General features: G+C 37.0%; 1 protein-coding gene across 4 annotated transcripts; it reads left to right on the plus strand.

Annotated features, from left to right (window-relative positions):
• Positions 1-1,286: 1,286 nt before the first annotated feature.
• Positions 1,287-22,661, plus strand: ythdf1 (YTH N6-methyladenosine RNA binding protein F1). Of its 4 annotated transcripts, XR_010017095.1 has the most exons (7): positions 1,287-1,505; positions 1,714-1,738; positions 2,282-2,361; positions 9,749-11,275; positions 15,861-15,900; positions 17,454-17,561; positions 21,695-22,661. XR_010017095.1 is itself a non-coding variant. In XM_063041360.1 (6 exons), the coding sequence occupies exons 1-6, from the start codon at positions 1,479-1,481 to the stop codon at positions 21,736-21,738; spliced, it is 1,743 nt and encodes a 580-aa protein (XP_062897430.1). In that variant the 5' UTR covers positions 1,287-1,478; the 3' UTR covers positions 21,739-22,661. The 4 variants fall into 4 exon arrangements, 2 of the variants coding, with proteins under 2 accessions (XP_062897430.1, XP_062897431.1); XM_063041360.1 differs by lacking the exon at positions 17,454-17,561; XR_010017096.1 differs by lacking the exons at positions 1,287-1,505; positions 1,714-1,738 and adding an exon at positions 7,872-7,942 and having other exon boundaries at positions 2,302-2,361.
• The last annotated feature ends 841 nt before the right edge of the window (positions 22,662-23,502 follow it).

The following is a 23,502-nucleotide window of genomic DNA, read 5'->3' on the forward strand; positions in this document are numbered from 1 at the left end:
AAGTTAATAGGAAAGGTGATGAACTTGATCATTTCTGCATGAGTCTAGGAATCAGCATCAATGAAGTCATTGATGTAGTGGAAAAAGCATTGGGAAGGGTTACCCAGTTAGGTTTGGAACTAAGACTGTTTCACATAGCCTACCAAACGAGGCTTGGATGGGGGCCCATGAGAGTGCCTTGTGACTATACCTTTAATTTGTAGAAATTCAGAGAGATAGAAAGAGTTGCTCACAGTAAGCAGTTGTTCTGCAAGGCAGATGGAAGTATTGGTGGAGAGGAACTGGCTGGCTGCTTGATCCAGAAAGAAGTGGAGGGCCCCAAAACCTCCCTCATGAGGATATAGGGTATAGAGACTTGATGTGAATTGTAAAGGTAAGAAATTGGGAACCAGGGAATTGGAATTTGTCAGAATGGTGGAGGTCATGGCTGCAGGTGAGAATGAATTGCATAAGGGAAAACGGGATAGAATCAAGGTTTGAAGAGATAAATTTGGAAAAGTAAGGGCAGGGAGAAACAACGGGTCTAACAAAGAAGTCCTGTTTGTGGATTTCAGGTAAGAGATTGAAATGGGTAATGTGGGGTTGGGACATTATCAAGTTCAATGCTATGTAGGGGCGATTGCCTGATGCAACAAGATCAGGTAACGTCTGGGAGACAGTGGCTTCATGTTTGTTAGGACTTGGTCCAGGGAAATGTACGAAGAAATACCCAGGAGCTGCTTTTTGGCCTCAGCAAGGTAGAGGTCTGGTCGCTAATCACACTGACACCACTCTTATCTGTTAGGGATTGGTACTGTACAAAGTAAATGGAGAGCTGCGAGTTCAGGTGGGAACGGGTGAGGGGGACGGAGAAATCAAGTAGGTTAATGATGTGTCAGCAGGTAGAAATGAGTTAAGAGACTAGAATGGAGTCTCCAGGTTGAAAGGGAATTGTGAGAAAGGGTCGTTTGCGGGGCGGGGCGGGGGGATGATTAGGTTTGAGGAATCTTTGCCGAAGCAAAAGACACGGGAGGCAAAAACTACTGAAGAAGGTCGCGATATCCTGTTGGGCCCAAAACTCACGGAAGTTCAGGCATAAGTTGTACAAAATTAGGCCTCTGTAGAAACTCCAGCGTCAGCAAAGAGGGAGCCAGAGGGGAGAAATGGTGAAGATACACGGAATTTGGATGAAGTACAGAGTTAGAGAAGGGGAACAGGGCCAACTGCTTCTCCATCTCGGTTGTCATGTGCATACGTCATCAGCAGTGGCAGACTCCTCCTCCGGCCTCGGTCAGTGTCAGTGCGCGCAATGCGTAATACGTCATTGGAATCTGAGTATGGTCGCCATTGGGTTAAACGTCTGAGAAATCCGTACGAGGAGCCAAGTTGAAGTGGAGGGGAAACTGCGGCCTTTGGTTACTTCTCCGAGCCCAGCGCCTCAACAACACATTGGATTTCGCGTCTGCAGCTGAGCGGGTGCAAGTGGTGATTAATGAAGTATGTCTGCCACAAGCGTTGACCCTCAGGTAGGCAGGGCCGGGAAGCGGCCGAGTCTTTGTTGTGCCCCCCCCATTCCCTTGTTGGCTGCTTCACTGGGGGGGAATTCGCGGGCTCGCTTCCATCGGTGGAGGCCAAGGGTTGTTCGGAGCAATCGGCACTAACATTCTTTTTTTTCCTTCCCGTTTTGCTGCTGGTGCTGTTGTTGCCGTGTGTCTGCTCGGTGGCCCTAAACAGAGAGCAAAAGGACAAGAGAATAAAGGTAAGATGCTGGCCTGGAGGCCCGGGCTCTTGCAAATGGTTTTAAAGAAAGTATAAAGTTATCCTGAATGTATGATTGCTATTTTTCTTTTTTTTTGAGGAGAGATTCATCTCTCTTTCTTTTTCCCGTCTGTGCCGTCTCCTGTGATCTTTGGTCTTCAATAACGCTGAGAGTAAATGTGGCGGAAATGTTGGGTAAAGTTAGGAGTTAAGGCCAAGTTTTCCTGGCTTTGGATGAATTATACAAAGGAAAGATCGTATGCTTCTGCTTTGTACTTGCCGTGTTTTATTCAGATGAGAAGTTGTGAGGCGCATTTACTTCCACTGATCTAAATAAAATGAGACTTTTTTCTTTCGTTATTTAGCAAAATGCCGTTCTCAAAAATAAAATGCTGCAAATAACGCTGTGACCATGGAATTTTACAGACAGATAATTGTAGATCTGTTTTGCTGTTGGTTTCCTGCAATTGTGACTTGTATAATTGTAATCTTTGAAGATATATGGAAACAATATCGACGTTTATTGTGATGTTTTACTTTGCAGTGCAAAATGGTTCGTTGCATCAAAAGGATACAGTGCACGACAACGATTTTGAGCCATACCTAAGCAGCCAGTCTAATCAAGTGAGTTTGTTGCATATTTTATATCGAGATCTGGGGACTGCCCAATCTGCCAAATTCAGCTGTTATAAATGGGGAAATATATTTATTAAATTCTTTGAAAGGTGATTATAGTAGTTTAAAAAGTTGGATGATTTTTGCACATTGTTCTTTACAAATTGTAGAATTAATTAGAAGAGTTAAATGTGTGTATTATAGGGATTCAAGTAGATTTGAAAATGCCTTTATTTGGTTTTTGGGATAGATCTTGTTTAAAATTTAATGGTACTATTAAGATACAAAGTGACTATGAACAGTTTATATTTTTGACATGAAATTAGTCAGCTATTTCATATGATGGAAAAACTGCTTCTAAATGTGTGCCAATTTACTATTTTAAACGGTTAATTATTCAAATGCCGTTTTAAACCGTGTGCATTATTTGAAAAATAGTGCATCCTGTTTAATCTTCCATATCAAAAGATGAGGAACTGCTCATTTTCATTTATTATAGAAAAGTTAGACTATTAATATTGATATCAGTAATGTAATTATGCTTGATACAATTTGAACATTATGATGGTTTTATTTTGCATTGTCATGCTATCATGTATTTTCTCACTTACATGATTGTGCCCACAAAAAATGCATCCAGTTCTCTGGGAGCCATCCTTAGGAGTATTTTCTGCACACAGAAAGTCAACTTCTGTTTTTATTTCAGAAATAAAGTGAAGTACCCGAAGAACATTCCTGTTAGAGTTTTATATGGATTTTATTCCAGTGAATGTTCAAAGTTGTCACATTCAGTAGCTGGGCAGTTTGTGTGCATTTGGATTCCCTTGATGGCATTGTCATTTTTGTTTTAATTGTATGTTAATCCTGATAATGCAATGATTCAAAATATTTGTTTTTTTCTTTTGGATCTGGCTAATGGAATGTTGTTAATCGCTCGACTAATTGTTTTGCAATGGATGTTTTCTTTCTTCTGAAGTAACTTATTGTGATGGAGTTGGTGGTTCTGTCATAGTGCCACACATTGGATATAGACAAATAACTATTGCATTCTATTTACTGTTTATAAATCACTTAATCAGATCCTGTTGGATCTCCCCAATATGTTGGATTTTTAAAGTTCAGTTAGTTATTTTACTAGTTCACAAAGATAATGCATGGTTTTTTATTTATTTCCTTTCTGTGGCCTCATTGAGCAATTGTTCTTGAAATATTTTATCCGAGTATTCCGGTTAATCCTTGACCAAATGCTGGAGGACTGTAGTACAAGACAACAGACTGATTGTTTGTTGTTAGAGGCAATCAACCGCCTGCCTCATTCCAGACCTGACCAATATTCTTATATATGCTTTAATAGCAGGTGTTATGTGATGTGTTTGGAATCCAGAACCTCAGCTAAATTTCCATCCTCCTTCCAGGGCAAACTGAGACCAACCTAGTTCATGTCACTTGTTTACTGGACGGTTTACCATTCCATTCAAGAGTCTGCTATATACAGTACTTCCTCTTTATTTTTAATGTAATGAATTAAATTTATTATGACATAGATTACAATTGATTTTACCCTGGTTCAAAGAAATTTATTAATTGCTCCAATTGAGTTGATGTTAAAAGTACTTACTGCTATTTACACTTGAATTGCTCATGTTATTAGATATAGTTGATGACTGAAAGCTTGTTTTGTAAACTTCTCCCAAGTATTCCCAGAGTTAACTGAAAATTAAGCATTAGCTAACCCTCTGTTAATTTTTTAATATTCAGAATAAAGATTCATTAGGTTATTTGATTAATATCACAGAATTGTTTGTATACTTTAAAAATCTGACTATTAGAATAAAATAACAGCTATTGAGTAGTCATCTTTAATTTTGAATGGAATCATGCCCATATATTTTAGCTCCTTAACTATTAAAATATTTCTGAAATGTTTTTGTGCAGTAAAAGATCATTCTAGTAAAACTGAAAGAAATCCCAACAATCCTAAATCTGAGGTGGTTAATAGAGGGGAATTGTAGATATAGGGGTATACCTGTAGCCCCTTGCATCTTTCTGCCATTCAGTGAGAATGTTTGAACTCTGACCTAACTAACTGTGACTGCCCTGTTCTCAATGCCTTTTGGTTAACGAAAATCAATTAATCACATTTTAAATGAACAACTTAGTTGTATATGTATGTAGGCCATAAAAAGTGGGTTAATACAATTTTTTTTTTGAAAAGAAGTTGAGCATAAGGTTAGGGAAAGCAGTGAGTATTGATTTTAAAATATAAACTTGATTAAGTACGGTTTTTCTTCATATGAAATTTATTATTAAAAAGATAGTCTGCTTAGTTATAGTTTAGCTACTATTTTGCATTTTGTGATCAAAACAACTCAATTGATACAGTGTCAATTGCCTTTCTCAATCCTGCATTCTAATTCTGTATTTCAAAAAAAGATGTAGAAGGACTGCTTTTACATTTTACTTGTATTGTTTGGATTTTTGTTTCCTGTTTTATGGGTTATGAATAATGTTAGCAATCCTCAAAGTAAATTCATAGTGATTTAAAAATATCTGCAGTAATCTATTTTCAGAACATTTTCCTAAAATGGTGGAGCCGATGAATCACTTTTTATTACTGTGAATGCTTATGGATTTTAGAAAAAATATTTTGTAGAAATTTGCACCTGCTTTAGAATAGCATTCTGCCACTGTTGATTGTCAAAATGATTGAGAAATTAATTGGAAAATCTCTTTGGCTAGTCTTGTATCCAATGAGTATTGAACTCTGAAGTTTATGTAATCTAACTTAAGAACTTCAAAAATGGTCACTGATTTTACATGGTCAATCGGAATCAGATTTATTATCACTGTCATGTGGTGAAATTTATTGTTTTGGTAACAGTACAGTGCAAGACATAAAAATTACTAAGTTATAAAAGTTAGTAACTAGTGGAAAACACAAATAATGAGCTAGTGTTCATGGACTGTCTAGAAATCTGAAGACAGAGAGATAAAAACTGTTTCTAAAACACAGACTCTTAGGCTCCTGAACCACCACCTTGATGGTAACGCAAAGAGGTCGTGCTCCAAATGGTGAGGGCCCTTAATGATGGATGCTGCCTTCTTGAGGTACTAGCTATTGAGGACGACCTTGATGGCAGAATCGATTGTGTCTGTGATGGAACGGATTGAATCTACAACCCTCTGCGGCCTCTTGTGATCCTGTGCATTGGAGGCTTCATACCAGGCCATGATGTAACCAGTCAGAATGCTCTCGACTGTACATCTGTAGAAATCTGCATGAGTCTTTGATGACATATAACAAATGTCCTTGGTTCTTAATGAAGTAGACTTGCTGACTTGCCATCTTTGTGATTGTATCAATGTGTTGGGTCTGTGATAGATCCTTTTGAGGTGTTGATGCTTAGGAACATTTCGTTGCTGACCCCTGAATGGGGACTAGTGTGTATTCTCCCAATTTTCCCTTCATGAAGTCCATAATCATTCACTTGGTCTTGATAATCTTGAGTGAGGGATTGTTGTTGGACACCACTCAACTAGCTGATCTGTCTCATTTCTGTACATCTCTTTGTCGTCATCTGAGATTTTTGACAACGGTTGTCATCAGTTCATCAGTGAATTTTAACATGCTGTTTGAGCTTTCCTAGCCACACAGTTATGAGGGGAGAGGGAATGAAGCAGTGGGATAAATACACATCATTAAGGTTCACCTGTGTTAATAGTCAGCGAGGAGGAGATGTTATTACAGTTTTCAATTGTCTCCTGATAACGAAATCGACAATCCACTTGAAGAAGAAAGTACAATGGCTCAAGTTTTGAAGCTTGTTGATAGTACTGATGAGCTAATGGTGTTGAATGCTGTGCTGTAATCTAGTAAACAGCAGTCTGTGCTCCAAAGCTGAAAGGAGCGACACTGAGATTGTGTCTGCTGTAGACCTTTTGTAGTGGTAGACAAATTGCAGCAGGTCCAGGCCCTTTCTCAGGCAAGAGTTAATTCTAGCTGTGACCAACCTTTCAAAATACTTTCTCACAGTAGATGTGAGTACTACTGGGCAATAGTTATTGAGGCAGGTCATCCTTTTCTTCTTAGACTTCAGCATGATGGATGCCTTGTTTAAGTTGGGGCGGGGGGGGAACCTCTGACTGCAGCAGTGAGAGTTTGAAAATGCCCTTAATTCTCCAGCCAATTGGTCGCAGATTTCCACTACCCTGCCAGGTACAGGCGCTTTGAAATACTTCGAAGAAAGTAAATGCTTAGGAAAATAAATTTTATAAAAATTTTGTATTCATAATACGTGTGCACGTCAAAATTGAAGCAGTTTATTTGTGCATTGTGCAAGTTGCATTGGTGCTAACTAAGAGGCAGGCAACAGCAATCTCCAGTAAAGAAAGGAGCATTGCCATCAGTGAATCCATGTTATCAATATTCTAAAAGAGGATTTAAAAACTAGACCAAATTGTTCATATTAATATGTTTTCCATTTGACTCCCCAGATTTTTGCCATTTTCATGGTGCACGTTGGACATGTGACAGAGTCATGGAACTTCTCTTGGTGGATGCATCTGCTCTTGTACTTAAGGTGCTCAACACCAGCTGGGCAGAGTATTTTGCTCATCTATTGCATGAGCAAATGGATCATCCATTGTCCTCTTTATGTAATACATTACAATGATTTGCTGTTTCTTCAATCCCCATGTGTGTTCCATTATCTAGAAGACCACACACTCTTGAGCTGGTATATTTTGTGGGTCATGCATTCTCTCTATAACTAAATTCTGATTTAACTAATATATAAATGCTAATGCTAGATCTTGAGTAGCAATTCAGAAGGAAGCTTTTACAACAGTAACTGTGTATTCTTTCTCCTTCTCTTTTAAACTAAACGTAAATACACATTTTAAATTATTTTTAATAAAAGTTGGCTCAGATCACTTGGCTTTTGGATATTTGCTAGACAACAAGACTATTGTGGCCTGGCCAAGTACAGTATTTAAAAGTGGGCCATGTAATGCACCATACTTTAGAAAAGGCCCTCCCAGCACAATGATCCACACCGCCCAGCAACCCCACCTATTTAACACTAGCTTAATTGCAGTACAATTTACAATGACCAACTAACCTACTAGTGGGTACTTCTTTGGATTATTGCAGCATCCAGAGGAAATCCAGAAGTCACAAGAAGAGCATAAAAACTTCTTACAGAGGACACCAGAATTGAACTCTGACCTCTGATACCCTGAGTCATGCTAACCACTACACCACCATGGCACCTCATATGGGAGAGATGTGAAAAAACACTCAACTGATATGCATATAATTATGTAAGAAAGTGAGGGAAAACCTAATCTGGGTTTCTAGCAGATTATAAAGTACAACCTACCATTGGTGCAGTGTACATTTATATGCATATCTTATCCAGTAGACAGTTTTGTGCCTAAACAATGACGTATAAACTAAACCCCAGGTCTGAAATGTTCTCTTTTACTAAACTGTATCCTTTTATAATTTATACTTGCAGCATTTGCATTTTTTTGTATTTTTGAAGTTGAAGGATCTGAATGGAATATCTCAAGATTTACAAAAAACTTTGTAAGTTTTAAGAAAATATACAAAGCAGGATTGTTTCCACAGATTGGGGATCATTCCTGAGAGTTTTAAATTCAGTACAGTAGCCATTAAGGGACAAGTTTTCATAATCAGTACAATTGTAAATGTCTTTAAAATAAGGCTATGTAACGTCATTTTTAAAACATTGATTATTTTATGTCTTTAAGACATTACTAAGAAGCGCTGAGAAATGGAAATGGAATAACTATTTTCTGTTAAACTATTAACCCTACTAGAGGCACATTTGTCTAAATGGTTTTCCTTCTGTTTCATAGTTTGGTGATTCCATAACACATGATTTTTCTAAATTAACAATACTGTATCAGTTTCTGAAAGCATTTGTATGATGATCATTGGTATTTTATGATAATTTATATAGGGCAAAAATTGAATAAATAAATTCATTTACACCTGACCAAGTGTTCCATCAGCACAATGTACCCTGAACAAATACTGTTTTCTTTTTGTGATCTCAATTTACCTAGATAGAGCATGTCACTACTGAAGGAGGACGAGTAATCTGTCAAAAGTGACATGTGTATATCATACTTTATTATATTTCTTAACATTTGCTAAACTATCTTAATTTGTAAAATACTAGTTTTGAGCCCTTGTGCTGATCCTAGTCAGGGAATTAATTTTAATGCTTTTGACTGAGTGGTGGAAAATTAACTAGGCTTTTACCTGTCATTATGTGGTTTAACTGTATCAAAGCATGTGTGTGTATATCCTTTCCTACTGGTTAATATTTGATTGGATGTTCATTGGTTTTTATAGGAACTGATTAGGGCTAATTTTTGAAACACTAGGCCTGGATGTAAATGCAATAATTTTGATCTTGACATTTCTTAAGTGTCAGATGCTTCCTGTAGAAGAGAAATTGAAGTCATTAACGATTGCTCAACTATTTTGAAAGTATTATTGTGTTGTAAATGATTTTTCACCAGTACTTTCAATAAGTGACGTTCATCCAATTTCTTAAGTTGTTAATAGAATTTTTTTTTAATGGATGTTTTGTTTGGCATGTTACTTGTAGTGGGTTCCTTTAGGTTTGGGTACAATAAATCTTCAATAATCTGGTATTCTCAGGACATTACCAGTTGAGCACCAGATTTTTTTTTTAGGACTATCGAATGCTATTTTGATTAATATTCCTATACATCTTTAAGTCTTTTTTCTTAGATGTTACATATTAGTTTATACATTTTAATGAACCAATTAAGTTTAAAGAAAGCCTGGAAAAACATCACCCAGAGAGGCAGATGCTGATAATCAGATTATGGATTATGGTTGAGTTTGAATCTTTGGGTGAAAGGCTATCAACTTTCTCACTCACGCTTTCCTCCATGTGTTAATTTTCTAAGGTATTAAAGGATTTCACAACAAACAACATTAACTATTTCTGGAAACTCTTTACTACTTGTATTACGTTAACAAATTATTTCCAACTAGATGTGTTGCATTCTTTTATTATAGCTCCTTTCCATTTAGTAGTAACAGATTTGCTGTTTAAACACTTTACATTAGCGGATTCTGTGTGCTTTTAGTACTAAGCCGGTGTATCTGCAATCAAGTTATGGGTATGATAGAAAGTCAGAAGTTTAATTATATCTCTAAATAGTATTTTTTTAATTATCCAAATGTTTAATAAAATCTAAATTCTGCAACCAATTACAATCTTCAAGAACTTCAAATTATTCAGTTGGATTAAGTTGAGCTAAGTTAAAATGGATAAGTGCAAATGATTGTGGCATGGATCTATAACCTTTGTTTTTTTTTAATCAACAGAATAACAGCTACCCTTCAATGACTGATCCATACCTATCAAGCTATTATGCTCCTTCCATTGGATTTTCCTATTCTCTTAGTGAAGCAGCACCATGGTCCACTGGTGGTGATCCTCCTATTCCATACTTAACAACATATGGACAACTGAGCAATGGAGATCATCATTTCATGCATGATGCTGTCTTTGGTCAACCTGGGGGCCTAGGGAGCACTCCATATTTAAATCAACATAGGTTCAACTTTTTTCCTGAAAATCCCGGGTTTTCTGCTTGGGGGACAGGCGGGTCTCAGGGACAACAAACACCGAGTTCAGCATATGGTAGTAGCTATAGTTACCCACCTAGTTCTTTGGGTGGGACAATAGTAGATGGACAGGCAGGGTTTCCAAATGATACTTTGAATAAAGCTCCAGGCATGAATAGCATTGAACAAGGGATGGTTGGATTAAAGATTGGAGCTGTGACCTCATCAGGTGTGAAGACAGTGGGGTCTGTGGTGAATAGCCCAGGTATAACTAATGCAGCACCTGGAAATGGCTCAACAGTGGGTGTATCTGCTCCAAAGCCAACATCATGGGCTGCCATTGCAAGTAAACCAGCCAAGCCTCAACCAAAACTAAAACCAAAGACTGGAGCAGCAGTGGGAAGTTCTGCATTGCCCCCACCTCCTATAAAACATAATATGGATATTGGTACGTGGGATAATAAAGGACCTGTAGCAAAAGCTCCTCCACCTAATCAGGTCCCTACTACTCAGGTAGTTCCTCAGCATCAATTGACTCAGCCCCCTCCAACTCAGCAGTTGCAGATTCCACAGCAACCATTTCAGAATCCTCAGCAACCCCCACAGAATCGTTGGATAGCCCCTCGCAACAGAGGTGCAGCATTTGGTCAAAATAATGGACCTGGTAATGAAAACAACTCTCTGGGTAATGTACCAGTTAGCTCTCCACCAAGCAATGAGACTCATCCTGTCCTTGAAAAACTGAAGGCTGCTTACAGCTATAATCCAAAAGACTTTGACTGGAATGTCAAAAATGGTCGAGTGTTTATTATCAAGAGCTACTCTGAGGATGACATCCATCGCTCTATCAAGTACTCCATTTGGTGCAGTACAGAACATGGCAATAAACGCTTGGACAGTGCATATCGTTCGCTGGCTGGCAAGGGTCCTGTTTACTTACTGTTCAGTGTAAATGGCAGTGGACATTTTTGTGGAGTTGCAGAAATGAAATCGGCAGTGGACTATGGCACGTGTGCTGGAGTTTGGTCACAGGACAAGTGGAAAGGAAAATTTGATGTAAAGTGGATCTTTGTAAAGGATGTGCCTAATAACCAGCTGAGGCATATCCGTTTGGAAAACAATGATAATAAGCCAGTCACTAACTCTCGAGACACACAGGAGGTTCCTTTAGAAAAAGCCAAGCAAGTGCTCAAAATTATTGCTACTTACAAGCATACCACCTCAATTTTTGATGACTTTTCACATTATGAAAAGCGCCAGGAAGAGGAGGAAGTTGTACGTAAGGTGAGTCCTGTTGGGGTATTTATGCACACATGATTTTGATTCAAATGCCAGTAAACTTGCTCTTGTGTTGTAAACATTGAGTTTATTATATACATTTCACTGAACAATGTTGTAGAGACAAGAAAAATAATACATAACTATTTACCAATAAATTTGGCATGCAATTATAATCAAAACATTCTGGCCAGTGTTGTCATTCAGTATTTACGCAAGATGATTAGTGTATCTTCTATTTTGCATAAGTTGGCAAGAAACACTATCCCCCTACCTATTCCTTCCCCTATCCCAATATTTTTATTGTGAATTTGATTTCAGAGTGGAGAATGTGATCACCTAAGATATATTATTGGTATATTGTTAATACTAACATATTGTTTGGATGCCATTTAGAAGATAAAACCCTAATTGCTTCAGTTGAGTAGTTGTCAGTATATGCAAAAATAGCTACATGAATGCTGCACTCTGTCGCATTAGTACACCGTTCATACTGAATCAAAATTGTATTTGGGTTTGTGGGAATTGATAGTACATAATTTGCAAAAGCTTTAAAAATCAATGACATTAAAACACCTTTTTAATGTATTCACATAATTCTTAAATTGGCCACATTTAGAAAGTGCATCCTTTCGGCTATGTAGGGTTAGTAATTTTCTAAAGGTCCATCAGAGGAGACATTTGGTCAATTAAGCTAAATCTATATAAGTGTATTAGCTGCCGGTGACACTTGGTGCCTCAAGTTCAGTTCAAATGGGACAGCTCTTCTGTTCAAAGACAAATTGTTTCTTTAAAATCAGATAAACTCTAGGCATTTTTAACAATGTTTAAAAGTGGATATGGGGACATAACAAAAATAAACTTAAAAGTGCATTATGTGAGGTAAGAATCTGGATTGATTGTCCAATAATAAGCAAGATGAAACAACTGAGAATGTTTAGTTAGACACAATTTACTGTGTCCATTGGGGATTGTTTGGAACAGCACCCATCTCCACCCCCCGCCCCATCTTCCCCACTTTCTGAAACCTCTTAAATAGATTAAATGTGAATAAATGAAATTGTGAAACCGCAATCTAATTAAATCATAATACCCATTTAAGGTTCTGGATACTCTAGTGGTTTTTCCCATTTGAGGAGGTTGATAGTCAGCATTTTCTAGTATTATGTTAAGTCGCTGTTATTGATTAATCTATGAAAACTTGGTCAACTATGAAGTATTCAAATTCTAGTGAATTTTCATCAGCAGTCCTTTCCCCTCACCCTACTAATAAAAGATATTACATTTTGGGTGAACTACTTGCATCTATATTGTACATGCTCAACTATAGTAATCAAATCTTTGTGGTTAGGTGTGTTTTTATGATGGGAGTGCTTTGAAACATTGGAACATACTTTTGCCTTCATCTAGTCATTAATCTTTAGGAGTGGATTGCCAGTCTTTTCGAGAAAGTGCCTGGACATCCCTTCATTGAATATTGGGTTGGGGTTTTGTAAAGGAGTGTAGTCTAGACTGATCCGGTACATTATCATGAAGATGGTGAAGATGAACATCTGGTCCACTGTTTCTTACAAATCTCGACATGTCCAGGTTGCCATGTGGATGGACGTGATAGTTTATTGTTTGGCCCATGCATGCACTGTTCATGCAGCTGATCTTTACACTTAACCAACATTGTGGTGTGCATCTAACCTTTCTGATTTCTGAGATCCAAGTATGTGTTCAGCCAGTTAAATTAGTTCACTGTAAACAGTTGTATTATGATACACTAATATTTGAATTGGCCTTTTTGTTCCTTCTGAGCATGATGTACTTTGATTTGTTTGAAAGTATAGCTTTCTGTTTTTGGTTATCTACTTTGCAATTACTAAGACACTGCCCAGAAGAAGGCAATGACAAACCACTTCTGTAGAAGAAATTGCCAAGAACGATCATGGTCGTGAAAACACCATGATTGCCTATGTCACATGACATGGCACATAACAAACGGACTTTGCAATAGAGTAGTACAAAAGCCAAGAGTAAGGTTTGTACCTCTGCCTTGATTACTAATTTACTAAAACCATTGATTGGACTTGCTTCTTAAAAGTTATTTATCATTACAAATTGAAAATAACATCAGTCCTTTTGAAGCTTTAAGAAAATTCTTTACCGAACAGTATGAATCCAAATGGAAGTATATGTGCAGTCTGACACAAGAATAGATGATGCTGGAATATCTGACAGTGCAGTCTGGCCTGACTAAGATAAGCTGTTCATTTTTGGTTGGAACATAACTTGGCCCTGCAAGTTATGTTCCAACCATTTCATGTCCAAAATTGCAGAGCAATTTATTTAATTTTATTGATTCATAAAATTTATGTTAATGTATAAAATTGAGCTGAATTTATTGGCATTTGCTTTGACATCAACTAAATGCAAATTGACCATTGATGTGTAGGAATAATTTATCTTGGATGAAATGGTTTTCAATAAGAAAATATGGGAAAGTTTAGAGTGGGAATTCCACAGGTTTCAAATATAATGTCCAGCAAGTGGAGTGGGTGAAGTGTGTTGAAAAAACTAGAACTAGGAATGATAATAAATACTTGAAAATTGTAGGCCTGTGAGCAGTTAAAGAATAAATTCATAGAATCATCACCTCACAGAAAGCTGTTTGAATGATCAAGTCTGCCTGTTTATTCCTCAGTACCCAAAAACTACTTGTGGTCAAGCACTTTTCCAATTTCACTTTGAGGTCCTTGATTGACTCCTGTTTTTATCACTTTGCGGAAAAGGAGTTCCCAGTGCTAACCAGTCTTGTGTGTGTGTGTTTTTTGAAGCTCCTCTTCATGTTCCCCTCCTGCCATTTGTAACAATCAGAAACAGTTTGGTTAAATGAGCAGTACTGATGGAGGATCTTGGCCCAAAACATTGACTATGTACTCTTCTCCTTAGATGCTGTCTGGCCTGCTGAGTTCCTCCAGAATTTTGTGTGTTTTACCCTTGATTAACTGAGAGTGGGCTCATAGTACATGGGAAGTGAATTGAGAGAAATTCGTATGTGGGACAGAGATCTAACACCATAAGATAGAAGAGCAGAATTAGGCCATTTGGCCCATGGAGTCTGCTCTGCCATTTCATCATGGCTAATCCATTTTTCCTCTCAGCCCCAATCTCCTGCCTTCTCCCCATATCCTTTTATGCCCTGGCTAATCAAGAATCTATCAATCTCTGCCTCAAATATACATAAAGACTTTTTGTTTCATTTCCCACTGACAAGCTTTAGCTCCATAGGGAACTGCCCTATCCACTGATCTATCACTCTGGTTCCCACCCCGCTGGCTAGCTAGTTTGAACCCTCCCCAACACCTCTAGCAAATCTTCCTGTAAAGATATTGGTTTTCCTTGAGTTCAGCTGTAACCTGTTTTTTTTGTATTGGTCATATCTTTCTCAGAAGAGATCCCAGAAGTCTGAAACTCTTCTGTTCTGAGCTACAGAGTCAGACGCTGCTCGTGATAGCTGTGGTTTTCCCCTGGTAGGTCATCCTACCAAGCAATATCCAAAGTGATATACTTGTTATGAAAGGGAATGGTCACAGAAGTACTCTGCACTGTCTGCCTGTTCCTTTTCCCGCTCCTGACAGTCATCCAGCTACCTGCCTCCTGTATTTTAGGGGTGTTATCTATCTCTTTCTCATTCTCCTGTATGAGTCATAGGTCATCCAGCTGCAGTTCCAGTTCCTTAATACATTCTGTAAGGAGCTGTGGCTGGATGAATCTCGTGCAGATGTAGCAATCGGGGAATCCCAGAATTCCCACATATGACATAAAGAACGCACCACGGACTCTGGACTCCTTTTTTACTGCACTAACAGACGAAGAAAGAAACTTGCCAAGAGCTTCTACCTCTTCTTGCTGAAGCCTCTTGTGGAGAACAGTATGTGGAGACATACAAGGTCTGGATTGTAGTTGGGTTTTTTGTACTTTGAGACAACAGCACTATCTACTGTGCTACTCACTTGAGTACACAAAGTGGTTATTGCAAAACGAGTATATTCTGGTGGTCACAGCCATTTGACATTAAAATGTAGTCAGTAGAGATTGTAGTTATCCTGATTTCCTTTATTTTCTAATTTAAAGGAATTTAAAACACATCCTTCTCGTTTATCAGAGCTTGATTAACTAAAATATTAAACTTGTATGCCCCTTTTGCAAGCAACGTGCATATCCTGACTGGATCATCTAAGGGAGGATATTCTTTACATTAAACAGACAAGCATATTGACTCTGACCATATGGGAGGTTACCATTTTTTGTTGACATAATGCATTAATTCAAAATAACATTGTGCTAAAATGACTCGGTACAGGAACAAGCCATTTGGCCCATAATGACTCAATACAGGGTTTTCCCTTTTTTCCTAATTTGGTCCTGTAATAACATTTTACTGAGTTTCTTAGGCATTTATAGAGAAAACCTGTTGGGAGTTTAGTGTTATGAGCAATCATTGAGGGGGTTTGCATTGACAATTGAATTTACATGTTACTTCTGTCATAAATAGTATGTCAACAAATCAAATAGATTTTGCCTTTTTGTTTTAAATTTTCAGGACAAGGTTTCCCTACCAGTGGCTTCTCATTATTTACAAGGTAAATATTATAAAAGAATTTATTAGTGTTTTTTTTGGGGGGTGGAATCTTGTGGTATTTTGGTGGCTTTGCTTTACATGTATATACCTTTTCTAACAAAAAGCTAATCATACTCAGACCAGACTGTAGGAGCTTAGAGACTGCCTAGTGCTTGGGATAAATTTGGGAAAACAGCTAGCACATGAGTAAAGAGCATAAAATGATCCCATATAAAAATTAGCATATAAAGAAATGTAACATACAACCATTTCAAACATTAAAAGAAGAAAATTGTTTATACGTTGAACTTTTCTTTGAGTTCATGCTTCTGATTTGCAAATCTGGCCACACATTTTTCTTTTTTCCTCTTGGTATCTCTTGGAGCATGTCTGGCTGCTAAAATATATTCCTTGCCTGTGCTATGATAATATCAGATGATTTTAGAATAAACTATCATTCTTCCTTGCACCAAGCCTATGGCCTCTGCCAGTGCAAAGTATAATTTAGGTTTTTTGCCTAGAATCTTACATGGTCAATGTTGTTGGCAAGATCTAGAGTGCTACATTCTCTTGTAAAGAAAAGGCTGAGGGCCAGATTTACATTATGTCTTTGAATATGTGACTAAAATGGCAACCAAGATAGGAACCAGTAAACAAGAATGAGAACAAAAGCTTGCTGTAAGCATTTTTGAATAAAACATTGAAATGTTTAATTTTTACCCTATTATTCCAATCTATGAAGCATAAATGTTCTAATAAGTTCTTTGTTGCAATTGTACTTCTCAATCTTAACAAAATTCCTTTATGTAGTACAGTTACCTACATGCTTCTCTGCATTTCTATGTTTAAAATACAGCAGTGTTATACTTCAGAAGTCAGTAACTGGATTTTCTGTGAATTGTTATATCTGAATCTTGTCATGCAAAGCTTAGTTAATCACTATATTTGAATGTATTTGCACTGTAAACATTGATTTTGGTTACACTGACATTTTAGTCATTCTCAACATTGTTTATAAACTTTTTGTTCTATTGAAGCAAACTTTTGTATTGATATAACAATATTTAGATCATGGACAAGTATGAAAATAAGGTTAATTTTTTTTTGTTTCCTCCACAAAATTTAGTAATGATCCAAAGCCAGTACTCATATGGTGGGAGGTTTTAGGATATTTGTCCCATTTGTGACCCATTTTGTTTTCATATCCTTTATTTCATTCCCCACACTGTTGCTCCTCAGTTCTTTCTTCTATTGAAAACGGTTATGATTTTGCAACTATCATGAGTGTGAGAGGATCGATTGTACCATGCCCATCTGTCTTTGGCATTGTGGTCATGGTTTTATTTCTAATGAATTCTGTTCTGGCCTTTCATTGAACTTAGTGATTATTACTCGTTTCATGACCACAATGTAGCCTCATGTGAACTGTCAAACTTTCCAAGGGAAGTAAAATTGGGAAGCCTTGGTTCAAAGATTGCATTAGATCACAAAATCCAAGATGGCTGAAGCATCAGTGTCTGACTTGCCTCTGGCCGGCAAGTGCTCAAAGTCATCCCACTCCTCTTCCCCTTCCAGCCACCGTTCCTATGAAGGCACAGTCATCCAAGCTTCAGGGAGAATGAGCTGCATCAGAACGGCTGCATCAGTCCTCATCCTCTTCAAGTTTTGCTCCAAAGATCTCTGGTAAGCGTCAATAGAAAACTTAATCTAGAGCAACAAAGGATTCATCAGTCACAGCGATAAATTCCAACTAGGTGCCAAGGTGGAGACTGAGAGCAAAGTTACTATCCTACGTTTTACCTAGCTACTTGTGGAAAATTGGAATGGTTGCTCCTGTTTTCCTCTAAATCAGTGTGTTAGCTCTACACCATGTAATAAAATCTGCATATGTTAGTCATAGTTTGGTATTATCTGTGTATCTTTTGAAAGAGATTCCATTATTTTGGAGTTTTACACAGCCAGCTCCCCAGAACAGTAAAGATGAGAAGTAAATGTCAATTAGTGGAAAACGTGGGACCTTTGTGGGTTACGTACATAACTGGTGCAGCGTAAAATCTAGCAAATAACCCTTACAGTTTTTGCAAAGCTGTGTAATATTTTGACCCATTCACTGGGTGTATTGACATTTAATTTTAATCTAAGGAAGGGGGCATGCCTATGCCAATTTTCAGGCAATAGCAAATAAGGCTATATTTGTTTCACAGATTTAAAAAAAAAATTCTAGTGTGCAGGATAGGAAATTGTCCCTATTTTAAATATGTTAGTATTGCTACATTTGTCTTTCATTTGATCATCTTGCTTCCATTCCAGTTCCTTTTCAGTTTCCCCAAAAAACTTTTCTATCTATATACATACTTAAATTGAATTCTAGTAGGACAGAATAATGGCATTTACAACTCAATTGATTTGCCAGATAAGGATGAGTTGTAGTAGAATTGCCTCTCTTTTGGGCATTGTTGAGCAACTTTTCTGAAACCAGCAGCATGTTGATTTTGACCTACGCATTGAATTAACAGCTTCTCAAAGGTTTCCCCCTCAAATTTCCAAAAGAATTATTACGTATGCAAAGGAAAACTGGTTTATGTTTCAGCATAAATAATCCAGTAATTAGAAAGGTCTGATTTCAACGGATTTCTATAGGATCTAGACAATTTAATCTAGCAATATTAGATTATAAAATGCTGGAAATCTGAAATAAAATCCAGAAGATCAGAGTGCATTTGTGAAAGTAGAAACAGTTGGCATGAAGTCTGAGACTCTTTATTGGCCACATTAGGTCCCTAGTGAGCAGAGTTTATAGTAAGGTTATAAAAACAGCTGAGCAATATTTGATTTATGAATTGTGAATTTTGTAATCTAAACAGAAGTGAAAATATGCTGAACACAGCAAGATATAACCTAGTTTCCATGTCTAGGGCATTCAGGAATCTGGTTTTAAATTTAAGCTGCACCTTGGCGCATAGCTGGATAGATATTTCCAACCAGTTGAGGGCTTCTGTAGGGGCACATCATTCTACAGACTACAGATGTACAGATAGTTAGATAGCATCGGTAAAGTTTTGGCAATGGTGTCTTAATTTTGTCATGACACTGTTCCTTACACAGATTTAAGGTAGAATGTATCAGCCAGGACTGCAAAATTCAAAGCAAAAAGAAGTCAGTGAAATCAAGTTAATAACCAACTATGGTTTCATTGATGGGATGGGGTTAAGGAATTAATATGGTACTTGTTTCCTATATTCTATACTTCCTGCTTGCTATCATTCTGTGGACTAAGTTTATTAAATCGGTTGGAACAGTGAGAAATTCTTGGTTTGTGTTCTATTATGGTGTTCTTCACAGGGTTTTGATTCAAGCCGAAATGTTTCCACCACCATATCTTTTACGCTTTTATTTTAACTGAGTTCCACAGCCTATTCCCTGTGCCACATTCTTGCATTTATGATTGCATTAATTTCCAACCCTGCCCCTATTTTCTTTTCAAGCACACATGGTATTTGCTCTTATTCTGCTTGTTATAGTCTAGAACAAAAAAAAACACATAAGTTTTGATAGCTTTTTCATCTATATCCCTGTATCTTAAAAAGTACTGAGAATTTTAAGAAACAAGGATTAGCACAATTATAAAACCTATTTGGAACATATTGGTATAATCTCCACTGTGGTAGACCCTTTCTTTTCTTGTTCTAGAAAGGGAAGGTGTTCTAATATCTCAAATATTTCATTTCTCATAAATCAGTCCAGTTGAAAGTTTCAGTGGGAAATGTCCAGTGGTAACAATTGGCGGTGTAGGTAATTTACTTGAAATTAGTAGGCTTATTTAACAAAAAGATCACACTTAAGTTTTCTACAGTATTTTTACCCTTAAAATTTGGCTTTTCACCTACCTCTAGTCTGGCTGTGGGGAGGACTTTGCTCTTAGGAAAATGGAAAAAAAGTCTTGGAAGAGCAGGACTAGGTAAAAGGTTAATTTGTCCTTGGGGAGCATGGAGTAGAGAATATGTATGTAAAATCTTGTGAGAAAACAGCTGTTTATTCCAAGGCAAAAGATTCCAATTCCTTTGTAATCCTAAATATTCTTAACTTTGAACTGCAAATCTGAGGCTTTTGTTTTGGATACAAAGACATTTAAAATTAATGTAATTACATATTATATGTTGGGCACACAATTATTGATTTATTTATAGAGTCAAATTGTACTCAGCAATGCTAGGATTGCACTTCATCTTCAGGTAATCTGGCCCCAGTTGCTTAATTGGATAGATTTTTAAAAGTTATGGGGATAACCCCTTCCCCATTGTTGTACTCTACATTCGGTGGGAATTGGCCTTCTGTGTATTTGGTGCAGATTGGAATTTTAGTGGGGAAATATTAAAAGCTAATTTCTTCCCCACAGAGTTGTGATCTATTTTGTAATGCAGTGGCTTTTCTGAAAATACCAAAAACATTAGCTACATGCTCCTGCAACATTCTAATTTGGGATGCAGCCTTCCACTGAGAGGCTTTTTCCAGAATAACTGGCCAGCAGCCCTGATTAAAAGGCCTGCCACCCACATCGTCATTGTTGTTAATATGACTGCCTTGACATTTATAAATATGCAGAACATACAGAATACATATGAATGCATTTCTTTTTAATAGTGAAAATTCTGATCATAAAAATAAAGTATTCAAGTTAAATTAATAGCTCTGATTGGCTTTCACCCAGCAGCTGATTTCTTCCATCCATTGCAAGGGACTATCATACTTAGTGTGGGCTCAGCCAGTATATTTCCCAGAGTGATAGCTGGGAAATCTATAGAAATTGGCACTGCTTGGTGTGCATTGGCCGGGAATAGCCCAATTACAGACTTGCCTGTTGATTGATCTATGCAGATCTCAGTCAATATTCCCCAATGTTCATGTTGAAATAACATTTTTGGTGCAAACTAAGTCTATAATAGTGTATTGCAAATAAATATCAAGACTTCCAAATGTATTTTGTCAACCTTATAAATGGCAACTTAAACTTTAAGAAGTTTGTTGAGGTACTTCTAATGTTGCATGTAGGGTTGTCCCAAACAAAACGAGTTTCGTTGTGGAATTCACCAAGGAACTGAAGCTTATTAGCTGCATATTCTCCCTATGACCCAATCTTAACTGACAACAATTGTGCGGATACAGCTTCAGCACATTCGTGAAATTGTGACGTCCCTATGTAGGTCTGTACTGATATGAGAACATCAGGGTAACCATGTAGTATGTTGTAAAAACATGTTGAATCTGCAAGTTGTAAAGAAGAACTGATGAGATGTATGGTGTGGGTTTTCACATTGCACAAGGTAGGTATGAAGGAGCATATTAGAATTGGTAACGTGAGTAATTTTGAAAAGGACTGGCAGCCTATGAACTACTTTTGCAAGCATTGCTGGCTTTGGATCATTATCTGAATATGGATTAGCTAAATATAGTTACTCTTTTGAGTTGGAGATTTGGTTCACAACCTATCGTGTTTTTCTTTTCGACTAGAATTCCAGTCAACTACAGTATATTCTTATTTTCAGTTTCCAGCAAATTATTAAATGAACTTGATTAAAACAAGTCTTTGTAATACTATGAATTAATGCATGATTATAAATTGAATGATATAGTGACAAGAATTGCTGTTTGTATTTTAAAATGGTAAGCAAGAGGACAAGAGAAGTCAATTTTTGTTGCTGGATTATGAAATACAGTTGAAAATCTAACCAAATTGGTTAGTATGTTGTATGAAATGTAGGTTTAAAGAAAAGAATTCCTTTTACATTTAAAAAAATAACTTTTTTCTTTCTCTGCAGGAGCGCCTGAATCGAAACAAATGATAAGAAAACATTTGACTTGATGAATTATTTAAAAAAAACTGAAAAAAAAAGCTGGTGCTGTGATTCCAGCATCAGAATGAAAAATCAAAGCTTTCTGCTCCAGTGATATCTTTATGTGCAGGGGAATTAAGCTATATCATGTTTTTAATACTCTTCAGTTTTTTGATTTTGTTTTTGCCCAGACTGGTCTGCATTTTGTTTGTAATTTTGCACCTAAATGCTGTAGCAGTCACTGGTAACTTCTGTTACACTGAAGCTTTAGCTTGCATTTGTTTAGCAATCCTGGGAAGATGAGCACTCTGTGCTCCTTTTATAGGAAATATTACTGCATCAGCCTTCTGTAGTTTGGATGATGTGATGCTTTCAGCGTTACTAGTTTTTGGTGATGTGCATTAACTTTGAGCTTTTTTTCAAGCTGCTGTTAATTTGCATTCTTTCATGAAAATCCCAAGGCCATTTTATTTTTCCTTCTGTAAAGCTAAGCTTTAATGTAGGAGCAAATAGTGGAAATAATGGTTGATGTCTCAAAAAATATAAATTGATGCAAACGTCTCTTGATTCTTCCAAAATGAAATACTTTGATTCATTTTCTGTCGGAAAGCTGTACTTTGCTGTACTGTCTGTGAAATGAGGGAACCATTGAAATTGCTGCAGACTGGATAAAGCATGAAACGGTGCTCATGCCTGTTGCTTTAGTTCACAGAAACTTGCACGTGTTTATTGTAGAGGAACTTTACTATCATTAGGAAGCAAACAATTAACTCTTCTAAACTTAGTTATAAAAATGGACTTCAATTTAAAGAAATAAACTATCATTTAGACTTATTTAGACAATTTTAGTTATGTCTATGGAATATTGCCTGTAAGGTAAATGAACATCATTGGGTTGATTTTCTTTCCTCTAGGAGAATACAAGCCTTAATAAACAATATCTGTTTAGCAAGCACAAGTGATTTCTTCTTCATGGCTCCATTCAGTTATGTTCAGCTTTCTTTCCATTTATGTTTGGATTTATCATATTGTTAAAAATGTGCAATGAATACCTATACATGAATTGCATTAAATTCTGAATCTTCAAGTTGTGCAAATTTCTCTTGAAAGTAATGTCAAATAACTGAAATAGTCAAGAACTTTGCAGTTGGTGGATGGGGTTAGTCGGTATCACGGCTGTATTACACCTGTACAGTATTCAATTTCCTTTTATAGAGCCTAGAATATTACAGCACAGTACAAACCTACAATGTTGTGCCGCCCTTTTAACATACTCTAAGACCAATCTAACCCTTCCTTCCTACATAACTGTCCACTTTCTATCATCCATGTGCCTATCTAAGTGCTTCTTAAATACCCAGAATGTATCTGTTTCTACCATCAACCCTGGCAGAGCATTCTAAGCATCCATCACTATATAAAGAAATTACCTTGATATCCCCCTATACCTGGAAATTATGCCCCCTTGTATTAGCCATTTCTGCTCTGGGGAAAAAACCTTATCTATGCCACTTATCAACTTGTGCGCTACAATCAAGTCTCCTCTCATCCTCCTTTGCTCCAAAGAGTGAAGTCCTAAGACATGCTCTCTAGTCTACATAGCACATCAGTAAATCTCTGCACTCTCTAAAGCCTCCACATCCTTCCTACAATGAGATGACGAAAAATGAATGCAAGATTCCTAATGTGGTGTAACCAAGGTTTTGAGCTGTAACATTACCTCGTGGCTCTTGAACTCAGTCCCCTGACTTAATTCAGTCCCGCACACCATATGCCTTCATAACAACCTTATT

Source organism: Mobula hypostoma, chromosome 2, assembly GCF_963921235.1.
Source record: "Mobula hypostoma chromosome 2, sMobHyp1.1, whole genome shotgun sequence".
Lineage (NCBI taxonomy): Eukaryota > Metazoa > Chordata > Chondrichthyes > Myliobatiformes > Myliobatidae > Mobula > Mobula hypostoma.

What these genes read in the sequence shown, in the direction of transcription:
- ythdf1 (XM_063041360.1), top strand. Translation starts at nt 1,479, where the DNA reads ATGTCTGCCACAAGCGTTGACCCTCAG. An exon ending in AAAAGGACAAGAGAATAAAG is followed by an intron (nt 1,739 to 2,281) that starts GTAAGATGCTGG and finishes TTTACTTTGCAG; the next exon opens with TGCAAAATGGTTCGTTGCAT. An exon ending in GGCTTCTCATTATTTACAAG is followed by an intron (nt 15,901 to 21,694) that starts GTAAATATTATA and finishes CTTTCTCTGCAG; the next exon opens with GAGCGCCTGAATCGAAACAA.